This window comes from Dicentrarchus labrax, unplaced genomic scaffold (genome assembly GCF_905237075.1).
Source record: "Dicentrarchus labrax unplaced genomic scaffold, dlabrax2021, whole genome shotgun sequence".
Classification (NCBI taxonomy): Eukaryota; Metazoa; Chordata; class Actinopteri; family Moronidae; genus Dicentrarchus; species Dicentrarchus labrax.
This window is the reverse complement of record NW_026136705.1, coordinates 7,932,577-7,947,487: the sequence shown is the minus strand read 5'-3', so window position 1 is coordinate 7,947,487 and position 14,911 is coordinate 7,932,577. Positions and strand designations below refer to the sequence as shown.

The 14,911-nt window shown below is 39.7% G+C and overlaps 1 protein-coding gene across 1 annotated transcript in view; it reads right to left on the bottom strand.

Moving 5' to 3' along the window:
- Positions 1-14,646, bottom strand: part of LOC127364230 (junctional adhesion molecule 3B) — a 50,721-nt gene extending 36,075 nt beyond the window's left edge. Inside the window, exons 1-2 of the mRNA XM_051401620.1 lie at positions 14,605-14,646; positions 664-814 (exon numbers count right to left, since the gene is read on the bottom strand). Of these exons, the coding sequence (XP_051257580.1) occupies positions 664-814; positions 14,605-14,631 (178 nt within the window). The 5' untranslated portion in view covers positions 14,632-14,646. The remainder of the gene's footprint in view (positions 1-663; positions 815-14,604) is intronic.
- Between the last annotated feature and the right edge of the window lie 265 nt (positions 14,647-14,911).

Sequence of the window (14,911 nt, the reverse complement as noted above, 5' to 3'; positions counted from 1 at the left end):
CGCATCACTACTTCCAACAACTCCGCAGCCATCACCGCGGCTCCAAAAGCCACGGTAAATAGTTAACGGCGCGGGCTACGAAGCCGTTTTAATCCATATTTAATTCACAAACACAAAGTCTCTCTCCAAAACTTGAGAGGCTGAAACTTTTTCGGAGTGAGGAGGGCAGAAAGAAACGTGGTGGCTGTACCAGACTCTGCCGCTAATTGAACAGATGCGAGAGCTGGACATTTAGTCCTGCTATGCTAATATGTGGCTACAACCGGACAGTTATTGTGTTATTTCGCTCACAGACTCCGGTTAAAACAGTCAGGGGGAGTAAGCTTTGGATTTGAGTAACAATAGCTGATTTAAACCGTCGCTCGACCCGCTACGTTCGCCAGTCACGTTGACAGTAAGTTGTACCAAAAATGGCGACTACATTTGTCATTTTGTTAACGGAATTAATAACTATATTTACTTGACGTCGGGGAGAGTGCTCTCGCTGTCAGTCCGGTTTGACTTTAACGTTAGTTGCGTCCAGATAGGGTTACTTCTGAGGCAGAATTTTTGCCCATCGCCGGTGTAAAATCTCGACCAAACAGATGCAGAAGTAAACAGCATTTGACGGAAAGAAGAGAAGGGGAACAATAAAAGCCACTTTAATGTGATTTTTGTACTTACAGTGAGTTGAGAGGAGAGTCAGGAGGCAAGCCAGACGTGTTTTCGCCATCTTGGAGTCGATGCAATGCTCGGTTTGACTGGCCGTACATGCGCAAAGTAGCCTAAAGAGCTTTGGTGTGGATGGATAGAGGGAGAGAGACACAGGCGGAGACTGAGGGAAAGGGAGAGAGAGAGAGAGACAGAGAGAGAGGGGAGGGGGGTATTATATTAGGTTACCATAGCTACCGAAAGCATCACTCACACAGACAAGAATTTATAGTTGACACGATGTGGGAGGCTTTTTACTACTGTGGCCTTATACTGTAGGTAGGCAGGCAGCTGGGAGCTCAGATAGGAAACCACCAGGCTCCAGTCCTTTATGTGTTGGGAAATGGAAGAGAAGATGAGCGACTTTAAAAGACCACATTCCCACTTTTCCTTATTAAAATGAAAGGAAGGCAAGTGTCAGGAGGCAATATCCAAGTTATTATGAGCTGTCAAGGCAGCCATTTTGACATGAAACAGAATAAACACAGATGTTACCTATGATACTAATTAATGTTGTATTCCATTCAGCGTACTAGAGCCTTTCCTTGGAGACAACTCTGTTCGACCTGAATGGAAAGAACTTTAATTATCATTGGTACCACCTGTGTTTATCCTTCTATTTCATGGCCACGTTCACACTGCAGGCCAGACTAACCCAAATCCGATTGTTTTGCTCGTATGTGACTCAGATCTGATTTTTGCATGACAGTGTGAACATCAGTGTGACAGTGTGAAATCCCACTGAATCTTTTCACTTCTGATTTGGGCCACTTTCATATGTGATCCAAATCAGATTCAGGTCTGATTTTTTGCAATGTCTTATTTTTATTTTAGTTAACTAAAATGTTTTTCACAGCTAGTTTAATTTTTTTTGTTTAGTTTTAGCTAATTATATTAGCCTAAAAACACAGCAGTTCATCATGGCAGACTCCATAGAAGAGGACTCTAATGAAACTCTAATGAAAACATACCTATGAATATTATACTACCTGTTTCTGCCAATAGATCTTCCTGAATGTTACACTGGATCTTAAATCTATTCTTGCTATGCATGTTAGGCTCTTTGAGTTTCTATAGAAATGTATATGTTAAAAGTTGAGTCTGGCAGCCTGTCACTGCTGTGACCAATTGCATACGGCAGGCTTTCAATAAAATATTCACTTACCCATTTTTCACTGGCTGTAACTCATAGCCCCGTCGAGGGCTGTAGGCCAGCTCATATGTCGGAACTCAGTGACAGGCGCTCCAGCCATGTCAGCCCAGAGCTCTCTTACCCTGTTCACATGATAGAACAACCCCATTCTTGTAAAGTCCTGTTTTTGTCATAGTGGATATAGTCTGGCCTCCAGTTCCAGAGACATGCATTGCTTACATCAAGCAGTTTTCTCCCACTGAGCCCTGTTATATCTCTGCGATGACAGCTGATGCAGCCTGGAATACAAATGCTACTCAATGTCTGTGACATACAATTCAACCTGTTCAAAGAGTCCCACAACAGGCAAAATAAGGATGTACCTGCATCTGTGTAGTGTAGAAATATCCATGATTGTTTGACATAATCAGTAAGTGTGTATCAATACTGCATTTATAAAAGTAAAATCAGAGACTCACAGCATATTTCATGATTACTGTGCTAATTATGCCTAAATATAGAGCTATATCTAATTATGCTAGCATGCGTATGAATTGTATTATGTAACACGTGTAAATCTGTAATTCAAGTGAGATTCTAATATGATTCAGGTATAGTTATTTTAACCACTGTGTTTCCTTCAGGCCCTGCTTCTAGTTTGTGTTGTAAGTCAGTATATGTGGCAGTCCAATGTGATAAATGTCTTTTTATCCTGAAAAAAGGGGATAACATACAAACAACGTTAGATGCTGTTATTAATACCCCAAGGAATTACAAGAAGGATTTTCTAATCAGGCCATCTCCAGACTAAATTTACTGCGACAAATGAAATAATGTGTGCAAACGGAACCCTTCCAACACTGTGATTACAAAGAATAAATTAGAATTGAAATCTGAATTAATAATTACTTCTAAGTCAATGTTTACTTCAAGGCATACGCTGCTTAAGAGCATCTCAAGGTTGCGAAATTGCACAAAACTATAGACATAACATCTCCATGCATAGCATTTGATTGTGTATCACACACATTTGAGCAGTTCCTGCATGTGTTTGTTAAAACCCTCACAAATGCAAATCTAAAATACTATGGCAGGTTAAAAAAAAAAGGTTGGATAAAATGGGTTACCAAAAAAAAAAAAACTTTTTCTCATAGAGCGACACTCAATCAGAAATGATTCTGCCATTTTAGCAACTGGCAGGATAAAGCAGGGTTTAACCTCGGCTGTTCCACTTCCACAACAGTGCAGTTTATTTTTACTTTGTATTATTTATTTATTTATTTGAAAGCTTAATCCTGTCACTTGCGACAACATTTAAAATGATCATAAAACACCTCAATAAAGAATTCATATCTGTTGCTACCACAGCATTAGGCTACTTTCTGGTCATTCTACAGTTATTATACAATTGTTACGTTAACAACCTTAACATATAGGAACATAGTACACCATTAATGTTTAATCTTAATATACTCTGAATAGTTACAAATTCTAAATCTACCTACAGTATGTAAATATAATTATATGGTAGGCCAGTATGATGATTGTAGTTTCTTTGAGGTGTCAATATAATCCTACAGCATGATAGTCCTTTATTATGGCACACACTGGCAGGAAGAGCACAGGTGTACAAATAACATTATGGATGATTCTGTACATTGTAGTGGCCAAGTAGAGGCAGAATGCACAATACCAGGTGATTAATGTTATTAATTACACCCATGCTTTTCCTACTGACATGTCTTTTGCTAAAAAGGTGCCGGTGTGTAGGATTTAGTGGCATCTGGTGGTGAAGCTGCCAATTGCAGCCAACTGAATACAGATCAGCCTTCCAAGCGTGTAGGAGCAACTATGCGGATGTTAAACTTGGGATAAACTCGCCCTATATAGTTTGTCCATTCTGGGCTACTGTAGAAACATGGTGGATTAACATGGCATACCCCTACCGAAGATGACCCTCTATAGATAAAAACGTCTCCTCCCAGGTAATGAAAACACGATTCTCATTTTTGCAGGTGATTATACACTAATGAAAACATACCTGAACTGAATATAATATTTCAATAGATACTCCTAAATGTTACACACTGGCCCTTTAATATCAAAAGCAATGAGATTAAAACCATTAAAAATAACAACGAAACAAACACTTAACTTCAGCAACATGTGTTTTTGTTTCTGTATTTAAAAGACGCCTTTACGGCTGTTCTTTATTAGGACATTGTTTAATATACACATACTTCCTCCCACTGTGTGTGACATTGGCACTGCGCCTCCTGGAGCACCAAGGTTTATTACTGACACTGAACATCTCGACCCTCGTTGTACCTTATAAACTTGTTGATTTGTTCATGGAACACTTTTATCTGGAAAGCTGGGGCTGGCTGTTTACTCTCTGTACTCTTGTCTGAAAACCTGGAGGAAAATAACTGCGTGTGATCATGGAAGTGTGTTTTTTCTGTTCTTCTTGCTGAGGCAAACTGAATTAGACCAAAGGGCTTTCATGTACTCAGCTCCCGCAGCCCATGGGGAAATCATGTAAAACTGAGAGCTGGTCTCTGTGTATGAGTTTAAAATGATTATGAAGGATCTCAAGGCACATTCAATAAGAAACTGATTATTCTTTGTTTAGTTTAAATCTATTTGGGCTTGTTTCCTGTTCCTGCTGACGGGCTGTTGCTCGCATAATGACTTTTGACTCAGCTTACCTGTATGTCACTTTGTGTTTTTGCTCATGAATATTTATGTAATTATGTTAAGTGTGCACAGCTGCACTGTTTGTCATGATGCCTATTTCTTGGCCGAGTCTTTCTTAAACAGTTAAAAAGGCTACATTTTTTTAATCCCAATGAGACTCAGTGTCTTAAACAGGCCAGTACTCACCAGTGATGAGTACTGGCACTTCTGATTTTGGTCCACATGAGTACCCTTACTTCTTATTGAGTACTGTCACCCAGTGTGTGAACTATACCATGGGTTTCTGGGAGCTCGCTCTTTTATCCGGGGGCGTGTGCGCTTGTGCGTGCCTCAAAGAGAGGACTGATTATGACTCTTGTTGCAAAGAAACATTCCTAACTGCAACGACCTTCTTCAGCCCATCTGATGTATTATATTCAGTACATTTAAGAGATCAAATGCAAGGGTCACATATCAAACATAGCATCGGTGTACCCACATCTGAAGTCACCAAGATCTGGACCTCAGTATTTTTTCTGAGGGGGATACAATCAAAGTTGTGAAATAATTGCTTAAAAATAACTACTCTGATGCACTGATGCAGGCCCTAAAACCACTCTAGCAAGTTCAGTTTTTGGAGCTTGGTATTTCGAAAAACCTTGTGTATAGAAATGTTGGTGAGGTTCTCTTTAACACCCTCTGTAAACACAGCTAGCTCAATGCTAAGAACACAGCACAGAAAATGTCCTTGTTAAAAAGGATAAACGCCACGAGAATTAGGGTCAGGGCTATGTTGTGTTCAGGGTTAGGGTACTGACAGCTTTTTTGGTCCAATTCAGGCACAGATGAGGCTACCTGGTTAAATAAAACACAGAAGAGTGCATTTGTATTTCAGTGAAACCAAAACTAACATCCATATTTAAGAGCTGTATGGTGGCCATAGCTCCTGCATGGTTGGTGTGTCTCTTTGCACAGAGACAGTCATCCATGGATCAAGCAGCCAGATGGTAATATCTAATGGCATCCCAATGGACCTGAAATTCCAGTCTTTTATTACTGTCAAGTTAATCCTGCACTGAACAAGGCATGGCACTACCTTCAGTATGACCAAATTACAATTCAGTGTACAATAAATGTAGTTTGGCTCAGACATGCTGGTGTAAAAATCCAGTTGCATTGCATAGTGCAGGTCAATGACATGTAAATGTTTTTCCCCCTCCTGCATATAAAAAAGATCTATTTTTGAAAAAGATCAGCTCGAAGCATGAACTCCCCCAGGTTATTGTTGTGCAGATGAAAGATGGTTAAAAGTAAGAGACTTTGTGCAGCCACTGAGAATGGCTGCTATCACTGCTGCCAGATGCAGACATGGCTGCTTCACAGAATGTGATGCTAAGTTGACAGTAAAATGAACTGTAGGTTATGCTAATGAACAGTTTGTCACACTCAAATACTTAAGACTGAAACATAAAAAGCAGGATTGACTATCCAGTCATTTTTTCATATGTTGTCGTTTTAAGAATATTCAGCTTTTGAAACCCTCTTCTATACATCTTAATTGGATTGTAGCGTGCTACATCCTGCAGCAGTGTGGAAAATGTCATGTCACATGTGCCTGCCATACACACTGAATATGTTAAAGTACAGACACACACACTCCAGCATTTGTTCTCCAATGACTTACATTCTAAATAACAAGACCTGGTATAATTACTTACAAGTAAGATATAGTTAGTAAATTAAAGCAATTTATTAATTTATTAAATGTTCAATCTGCAACACCATACATCCCACATATCACATGTCAGTTAAACTTTGGATGCTGCTGTAACGTCTTCTGCCTTGGATGTTCTGTTGACAGGGTGGTGCTCTATTCTTTGTCTGTCCAGACTAGTGGCAGTGTGTTTATTCTGCTGTGAAGAACATACTCGTCTGTCCTTTGTCTTTCCTTTTCCGTTCTTTTTTCCTCAGTCCATGTTGATATTTTACCACTGCAGTATATCCATATATGGAAAATTGCATGGAAGAAACATATTTCATAAATGACAACTTGTTGAGTCTCCTGGATTCAAGCAACATTGTAGTTTGCTTTGTATTTGCAATCTGAACAAATGTTTTACAATTTCTAATCCCAATTTTTGTCACAATTGTATAGCTAGGGGTGTAAGAATATATTGAAATTGTGATATTTGTTTAAATATATTTATATATTTATATTTATACTGTATCAATTCTCACAAACACTGTATCAAAATTTATGTTTAAACCCCCAACCAATATGTATGTATGACATTTCATAACAAACTATCTCATAAATCGGTGGTTCCCAACCTGGGGGTTGGCAAAGCTTCATGGGGGGTCGCAAGGCCTTCTCGATTTCAAGACGTGCAAGAAAACTTTACCGGCTGACCGACTGGTTGCAACTAGCAGCTGGTGTGGCTAAAAACCCAAAGTAAAAAAACTTTTCTGAATTTGCAAACTTCGTTAAAACAGTACTAAATAACATACTAAATAACAGAGTCTACAACACACATTTAAAAACGTGGAACTCCTTTTATGGTAAAACAAAGTATGCCAAAAGTTGAAGAAGGACTATACTTAAACAGTCTATGTAGTCGTGGGAACAGGTAGACCATAAGAAATCTACCCAGCAAGTAACATAACTGCACATGTACTTCTTACAGTTCAGTTATCTCCATAGAACAATGATGTCATGCCCCACGGACTGTAGACAGATACAACACAGCTAAATTATGCACCAAACGCATCAAGCTTTCCAGTGTGATGTGGATGGGAAGAACCCTGCAACACACACACATCCGTATGCACTTCTATACACACTACATTGCCCCTTTTGTTTTCATTGTGTTCCTTGTGTCTTTTGAATAATAGAAGTGCCTAGAGACTTATTGAATTCTCAGATTTACTTCCAGCACTTAGAACAACACTCCCCCCTCTCTCCATTGACTCAAAACTCAAGCTGCTGGCACTAAGCCTACATTGTATTCGCAAACCTTTTTTTTCCTTCTTGCTTATCTGAGCTTACTCTTTTAGCGCACTCGCGGAGAATCGGACGGACAGGGGAAGCAAGAGATGTCGAGCAATGCATTAACCCGGGATTGAATAAAACAACAGAGAGGGGATTTGAGGATCATTTCTTGTTTCTTTTCAACAAACACAGAGTAATAATATGTTGTGTTAAGACATTCTGTCAGAACATTTTAAAATGAATGTATTCTAAGTCAAGTATAATAACTATTTCTTCTTATTTTCTCTATATTGACATGACATGCACAAATCTGAAATTGTATCCATATCTCCTATATTAGTTGTCTCACGGTTCCATGGAAGCAGATGTTCCTTGATGTTCTTTTTACTTACTGAAAATATTTACCTGAGGAGCCATTTAGAAAGTAATATTTCCTTTAAAACTAATCACTGCTGCTGTAGCCACAGCAAGTATTCTTTCAGAATCTTCTGCAGCTCAGCATGGGTCATGATATTTTCTGAAAAGACCAAACATAAACACCTTCACACTTAAAAACAGGTTTTTGGTGATTTATCTTGCATTTATGGTTCCATTGTGAAATGTATTTCTGCCGATGTTGTGATGTTATATTTCCAGTGCAGCTACAGTAGAGTGGAATATAAGATATTAGCCATGCTAGAGGTGTGACTCCAGGGATGGAGATTTACATTTTGTACAGACATTCATGTTCCCCACAGGATGAAGGTTGAGGTTGACATTTTTGGTTTTGAGCAAAATGTCTCACATGTATTGGATGGACTGCCAGAAAATGTGGTCCAGGCATTCATGTCACCCTCAGGATGAATTGTAAGAACTTTGGTAATACCTCATCAGGTCAACATTTTAATTAGTCCAACACTTTGGTTTGTGACTAAACGCCAGTGAAACAAATTATAATTCCCATCAGTCTCTACTTTATGTTTTGTGCGAATTAACCAATGCTAGCATGTTAAGATGGTGCTAGCTGTATTAGGGTGGTGGAAGGTGGCATACCTGCTTAACATCAGCATTTCAGTGATGCTGTTGTATGTTGCATGCATGTTGGCATGCTAACATTAGGCTGCAACCTCCATGACTGAAAAATTAAGCAGAAGTGGCAAAAACTGAAGGTCCTTGAACGGCCACTTGAGGCTGGTTCCAAAAGCAAGTCCAGACTCCTTGTTAAAATGTCCAACTTTACAGCTTTACATGTTTATAGCGCGGTACAAGAAACGGTTTTGGTCTCTATAGCTAATATCATGACAACTGCACAGTTATTTTTATATAACTCACCCGTTTAACTTATACTAAGGTTTAAAGTTATGCATAATTGATAGCATGGAATTCGGCCCGCCTCAGCTCCACCCACAGTTTGGCGGGGTCAGGACTGCCAAGATGGCGACGGCCAGAGCCGACCACAGTAAGCTTCTCAATGGCTCTTGAGAAACCTATGGATGACGTCACGGAGACTATGTCTGTTAATAAATGCTATCTATGATTAGCATTTAGCTCGAAGCAAAACTGTGTAGTAGCCTCACAGAGCTGCTAGCATGGCCATACTCTCTTAGCGTTTAGGACTTAAAGGGCACGGTCATGGTCACATTAACAACCAAATACATTAACTATTCGGCCGGTCCTCGCAAGCACATTTATCTACCTGTAATGAAAAGCAACACACAACGCTTCTCTGGGAAACAAAGTAGATGACTCTTAAGTATTGGGAGGTTGATTAAGTGAGTCAATTATTTGGTATGACAAAATGAGATTATTCTGCACGGGCTGCTTATATAATTGATGACTTAGTGTATATCAGCGTGTGTGGAATTCACACTCCACTTGTGTCTTCACTGATGTAAACGCGAGAGGATAAAGACAAGATATTTATTTCTGAACGAACTCCCAGTTGTCTGCTTTAGCTCTTAGTGACCTTGAGGTGCACCAGGCTCTGTCAACACTGCAAACTGGGACTCTGTGGTGTCCTCATTACAGCCAAACCCAGACATGTGTACCACCAGACTGCACACAAGCAAAGCCTTCTGCTGCTCTCTCACCCCAGGCGAGCCATTTGTTTCTCCTCTCACACTAGCCTACATCTCGCATCTCCACTTGGAAGTTCCCACAGTAATCGAACACGCTGCAATATTGTGATTGGACTCACAGCTCGAAATGCGCAGCTTTTTCCCGATGCCAGATGGACACATTGGCCCATTTGCAGGGAGGAGAAGAGAAATCCCCTCAGCTTATTTGGCTTGAATAAGAGTCAACATTCACCGACACTGTTAGTATCTGCAGCAAACATTTATGTTTCCAGAAGATCGGGGAGTCTAGGGTCATCCCCGGGTCGTGGTGGAGAGAGCCTACGTGAGCATATTTCATCAAGTTTTTACTGTACAAAAGCTGAAATACATAAAACTTGTATTCAACTCTCTCTCTCCTTTACACCAATAGCATATGTATTAATTCAATAAAAAATAATATTAAATTATAATATAATAGGCCTATTATGTCTATGACCAAGAGTGACAAACAGAATGGAATACCACGAAATGTAACATGTACACAAATGTGTTTATTCATAAATCTTACACGTTTGTCTTCTGCATTTTCCAACAATCTGCACACGACAGACATGATTTTTTCCTAAAATGGAAAAATATCTTTTACCCCAGGGTTCATGTGAAGTTGTTTTATCAGAAACAGACAAACTAATGGTTTCCTGAAGGTAAGTGTGTGACAGAAAAACAAGACCTAGTGTGCAGAGTATACAGGCACACTAACAGCTCGGACAGACTGTATTTAGACACAGCAGCTTTGAGCTGAATGCTAAGATCAGCATGCTATCACGCTGATGTTTAGCAGTTATTGTTTTCCATGTTCACAGTTTGAATTAGGGCTGCCCAATATGGTAAACACATCATATTGCGATTATTTTGATATTTTAGGATTATTGTGGAAATGATCCTTTTTGCATCCCAATTATTACTGAAAAAAACTTTTGTTGGGGTCTGTACCAAACAAAAATGATTTCTTACGGCTGGAGAACAAGATTTGTAGGCCAGGGTATCTCTGCAGCTCTACAACACATTTAGCATTTTAGCATGTTAACGTTTGGTTATTAGCACTAAACAGAAGCACAGGGCTAAAATACAAATAAGCATTTCCAGGACAACATAAATTGTTTCCAGGATATTTGGTCATTGTAATCATTTTCCAGGTGTTTCCATGACTGGGAAGCTAATCTCTAAATTTACAGTTTTCAAGATATTATTATTATTATTATTATTATTATATATTCCTACATACCTATAGTGCCATACTTTGAAGTAGAGGGCCGCTGACCATATATATATTATTTTGATATATTTGAGAAGTTGGGAGTGAGAACGTGTTGAAGATACTGTATTTCATTGGAATAATTGAAAACTTTGACCTACTAGTGGCGCTAGAGGAAAAGCCAGAAGATTATGAATGTCTTTAAAGTTTCATGGTAATCCATCCAACAGTTGCATACAGTGTGAACAATTTAGCATATTTCAGTCTGGACCAAAGTGGTAGACTGACCTACTGCCCCATATTGCTGCTAAAAGTATGGGAAAAAATTCACAGAGCTCACAGATAATAGTTCATCAGTGTAGTTCCATTAGGGTCAACCCTTATGTGAGTCAGCTTGATACATTAATTTGATATGAAGTACTACCACTGGTCCTCCAAGCAACATACAGACTTGTAAAATCTAGGAAACCAGTGGAGTGAATCAGTGAATGCCTCTGCCCTCAGTATGACACAGTGGAGGAAGACTCCTACTGGCTGGATTCTTGTTTTTTTCTCTATGGTAGGAATGTTATGAAGCATCTGGTCAGACATGTGTAGAGAAGGTGATGTTCAGTCCATGCCAGTAAATCTAAGCCTTACTTTCATCTGAAATACACTTGGCACTGAGAACACATTTTTGTCTTACACACTTGATAACTTACTTAATGCATATTTATATAAAAGAATTCAGGAGAGTCTAAAGCAATGTTGTTGTTTTTTGTAGTAAATGAAGTGCCACATATACAGTATATATGTACAACACCACAGTGACGAGGGGTAAATGGAAAACGTGATCCATGCTTTTTTCCCTTTAAAAAACATTTGCAAATTAGTTGTATATGAACAGAATTTCTTGGAGACAGGGTTGTATCTACGGATGGGCGACCCTCCCTAAGTCCCACCTCTTTTTGCTCTGTGCTCCAATAACATTTGAGCAAGCCTCAGTCAGAAGCTCGATCAACTTTCTCCTTTCGATAGATATGCTATGTGCTAGGCTAATCTATGTTGAAAAGACAACAACATTTTGAAGATGGTTATAAGATAAAGGTGACATAGATAGTCACACCTTAAGTTAGCTAATGTAGCCAACTGTACATACACAAGAGACCCTTTTCACTGCAGACATTCTGACTTGCCAAAGCAGGGAAATCACAAGTACAAATAATAACATTAACAATGTCTCAGGTCCTAGTAAGCCATGTTAGTGAGTGAGCATGCTCAACAGCCCTGGAACTGGCTCACCTAAATGGAATGCAGCCATCATTAAAGTTATTAATTCCACCTGTGCTTTTCCTGCATTGACAAGTCAATATAACTGCTGTGAAAAGCGCCTACACACATACACCAACATCTCATGAATATAGCATATAGCAACCTCTATCATGACTGTGGTCTTAAAGACATGCAGACAAAGATGATGTCACATTGTCATCTTTAACTTGTCCCCATTGCTACTCACGTCTTTAGTGGTTTGACTGACTGGAAAGAAGGTAAAAGTATGCAGGAAGTGTGTTTTTACAGCATCGACGAGCAACGCTGAAGAGCAGGCTGAGACAGTAATACACACCACTAAAGTTTAGCTATTATTGATCGGCTCTGCTGTGAAGCCATTGCAGTGCTAATATAAGGGGCAGACGGCCTTTGCTGATCCAGCTTCTCACGCAGCCCGAGACCCCCCCGATTGATAAAGATTCAGCAGCTGAGTGATTCAGTTATATGTTAATTCGGGCTGACGTGCTTTTTCACATGACGGAGCCCCATTCCATCTCCCCTACCCTCAGAGGTACAGAGTATGATGTGAGTACTCTATGGTCCTACACCAAATGTGCCAGTCAACAAGCTAGATGGTGTGATTCATTTTGTAAATGTTTGGCTTACTTCTCTGACTCACACCGTCACTTTTGCACCACACATTAATACTTCAGGACTTTTTGCACTCAGCAAGCATATTTTTGTGAAAAATGAAACCTTTTCTCTAGGTTTATGCCTGAGGGAGCTGAAGTTGTCAGTTATCCAGGCGTGTCTGCCAGATCTCAATTTCACTTAATTTATTGCTTCTCTTGTGGTTTGTTGGGGCTTGTATTGCAAGGTGTATTGAAAAATTGATAGTTTGACATATTATAATGTGTCTCTTTTCCCTACTTGTATTGTGTCATGATGTTTTGAAGTAATTTGACTAAGGGCGGGCACAGACAGGCACATAATGCAACAAAGGGAGCCACTTGAGTGGGTTCAGCTCAAAAGACAGCAGAGGGAGAGCCACACAACAAGTGAAAACATTTAGCTCCATGGATAAAATGAGCTTCAGTGGGTTTGGTTATGCTTGTGGACCAGGATGACATGCCAACAGAAAACATTACATTGTGTAGAGGTGTTGAGTCCATGTAGTGTAAGCATCCCAAGAAGGGACAGTAGCAACTGTGTTTTTGTTTTGTTACAAATATTTGTTTATAACACTGACTATAATAAGTGTATGTATTAATGTAAGCTAAGTTCCATCAGATCTGTGTGCAGAGATCATGGAGGTATTATAGCGCCATGGGAGCGATGAGGAGACTGTCAGAGTGGAAACAGCTCATTAGTCATATGAGTTAAATGTTTTCTATGTTCGCAAGAGTAATGTTAGCGCAGTGTAGCTTGTAAGGTTGGTACATGGAACAAACATGACGGACAGAAGTACAGCCGTTTAATATCTGTCGGACAGCAGTTAAGTACAGCAGGGGGAGGACTGCGAGGAGTCTGTGAGTGCTAATACAGCCAGCACAAGCAAGAACACAACACTGATATTAAACAACTTAGCTCCAACTAGGTGAAGTCTCAGGTAATCACAGAACAAAGTCTAAACATAATGACATGTAATTCTGAAATGATATACTTGTCTTATATGTCTTATATTTGTTTTTCCCCATGTCATAAAGAAAAAAATACTACTACAGGTATATTATCCCAAATATGTATTTGAAGGTAAGCAATGTCCCTTTTCTGGAACTGGCTTACTGTATTATAATTTAGAATTGAAAATAAATGTCTACATTAAACAGATGTTAAGAACTGTATCAGATTGCATCGTATCACTTTGAATCATAAAATGCATCGTCCTCTTAATCGGAAGGGAGATATACACATCCCTAGTGTTCAGTTCTCACCTCATTTTCATACCCAAACCATTCAGTGACCCCTGTATGGAGGCATCAGCATCTGCTATATTTCTCCACTCATCTCCTTCAGTTCTTCCTTAATCTGACACCTCTCTGTATATGCTCTATTTATTTTGATTTACAAGGAGTATATACACATCGGTGCTTCAGATTTAAGGTTTCCTCTGTATTTGTGTGGATGTACTGATAACAGCAGTATGGGTTAGCAGCAGTCATGCATCCCACCTCATGACATGCACACACCTACAATGAGCTTTGCATTTTTGATTTTGATTACAAAAATCATTGGTTTTATTTTGAAAAATGAGTAACAGCAAAAAGTAAAAAAACATACCCCACCTGTAATGTGAATGTAAAATGACCAATGTATAATATATTACCCCCACTCTTGATGGAAGAGGTATTTCTGTGTGCAGTCTTTTCCCCTCTGGCCCCAGGTGTTTGATCTGGGTCACTGCATCAGTGTGTGCAGCTCAGCTTGTCTGTCTGCACAGCCAAGATATTTGTTTGACCAGCAAACTAGACACGGATGCAGAGACTGAACTGAACGACTCTGCACTGCAAGGTCACATCTCTGCTGAAACAAATAATTCCTATAATCAATCAAATCAATCTGTCAGTGCACCCACCGGTCTGCCGTTTTCCAGAATCGTCATGTTGTCTCAGCATATGTCCCCTCCCAGAAATGAAGACAGAAAAGGAGACAAGCCTAATGCAATAGAAGCGCTGGATCTGTCTCGTCGGTGGTTTTGCTCATTACATTGCAGTGGTTGGCCAATTTGAGAATGATGGAGGCTTTTTTTGCTATTTTGAGGTCCTTATCAGAGTCGTGGAGGGCGAAGCACTCCCAGCACTCAGACGGACCTCCAGCCTCCATGAGGGGCTGTGGGAGGCGGGCGGTGTGCAATCAGACGGACCACGTGAGAGAAGATTGGT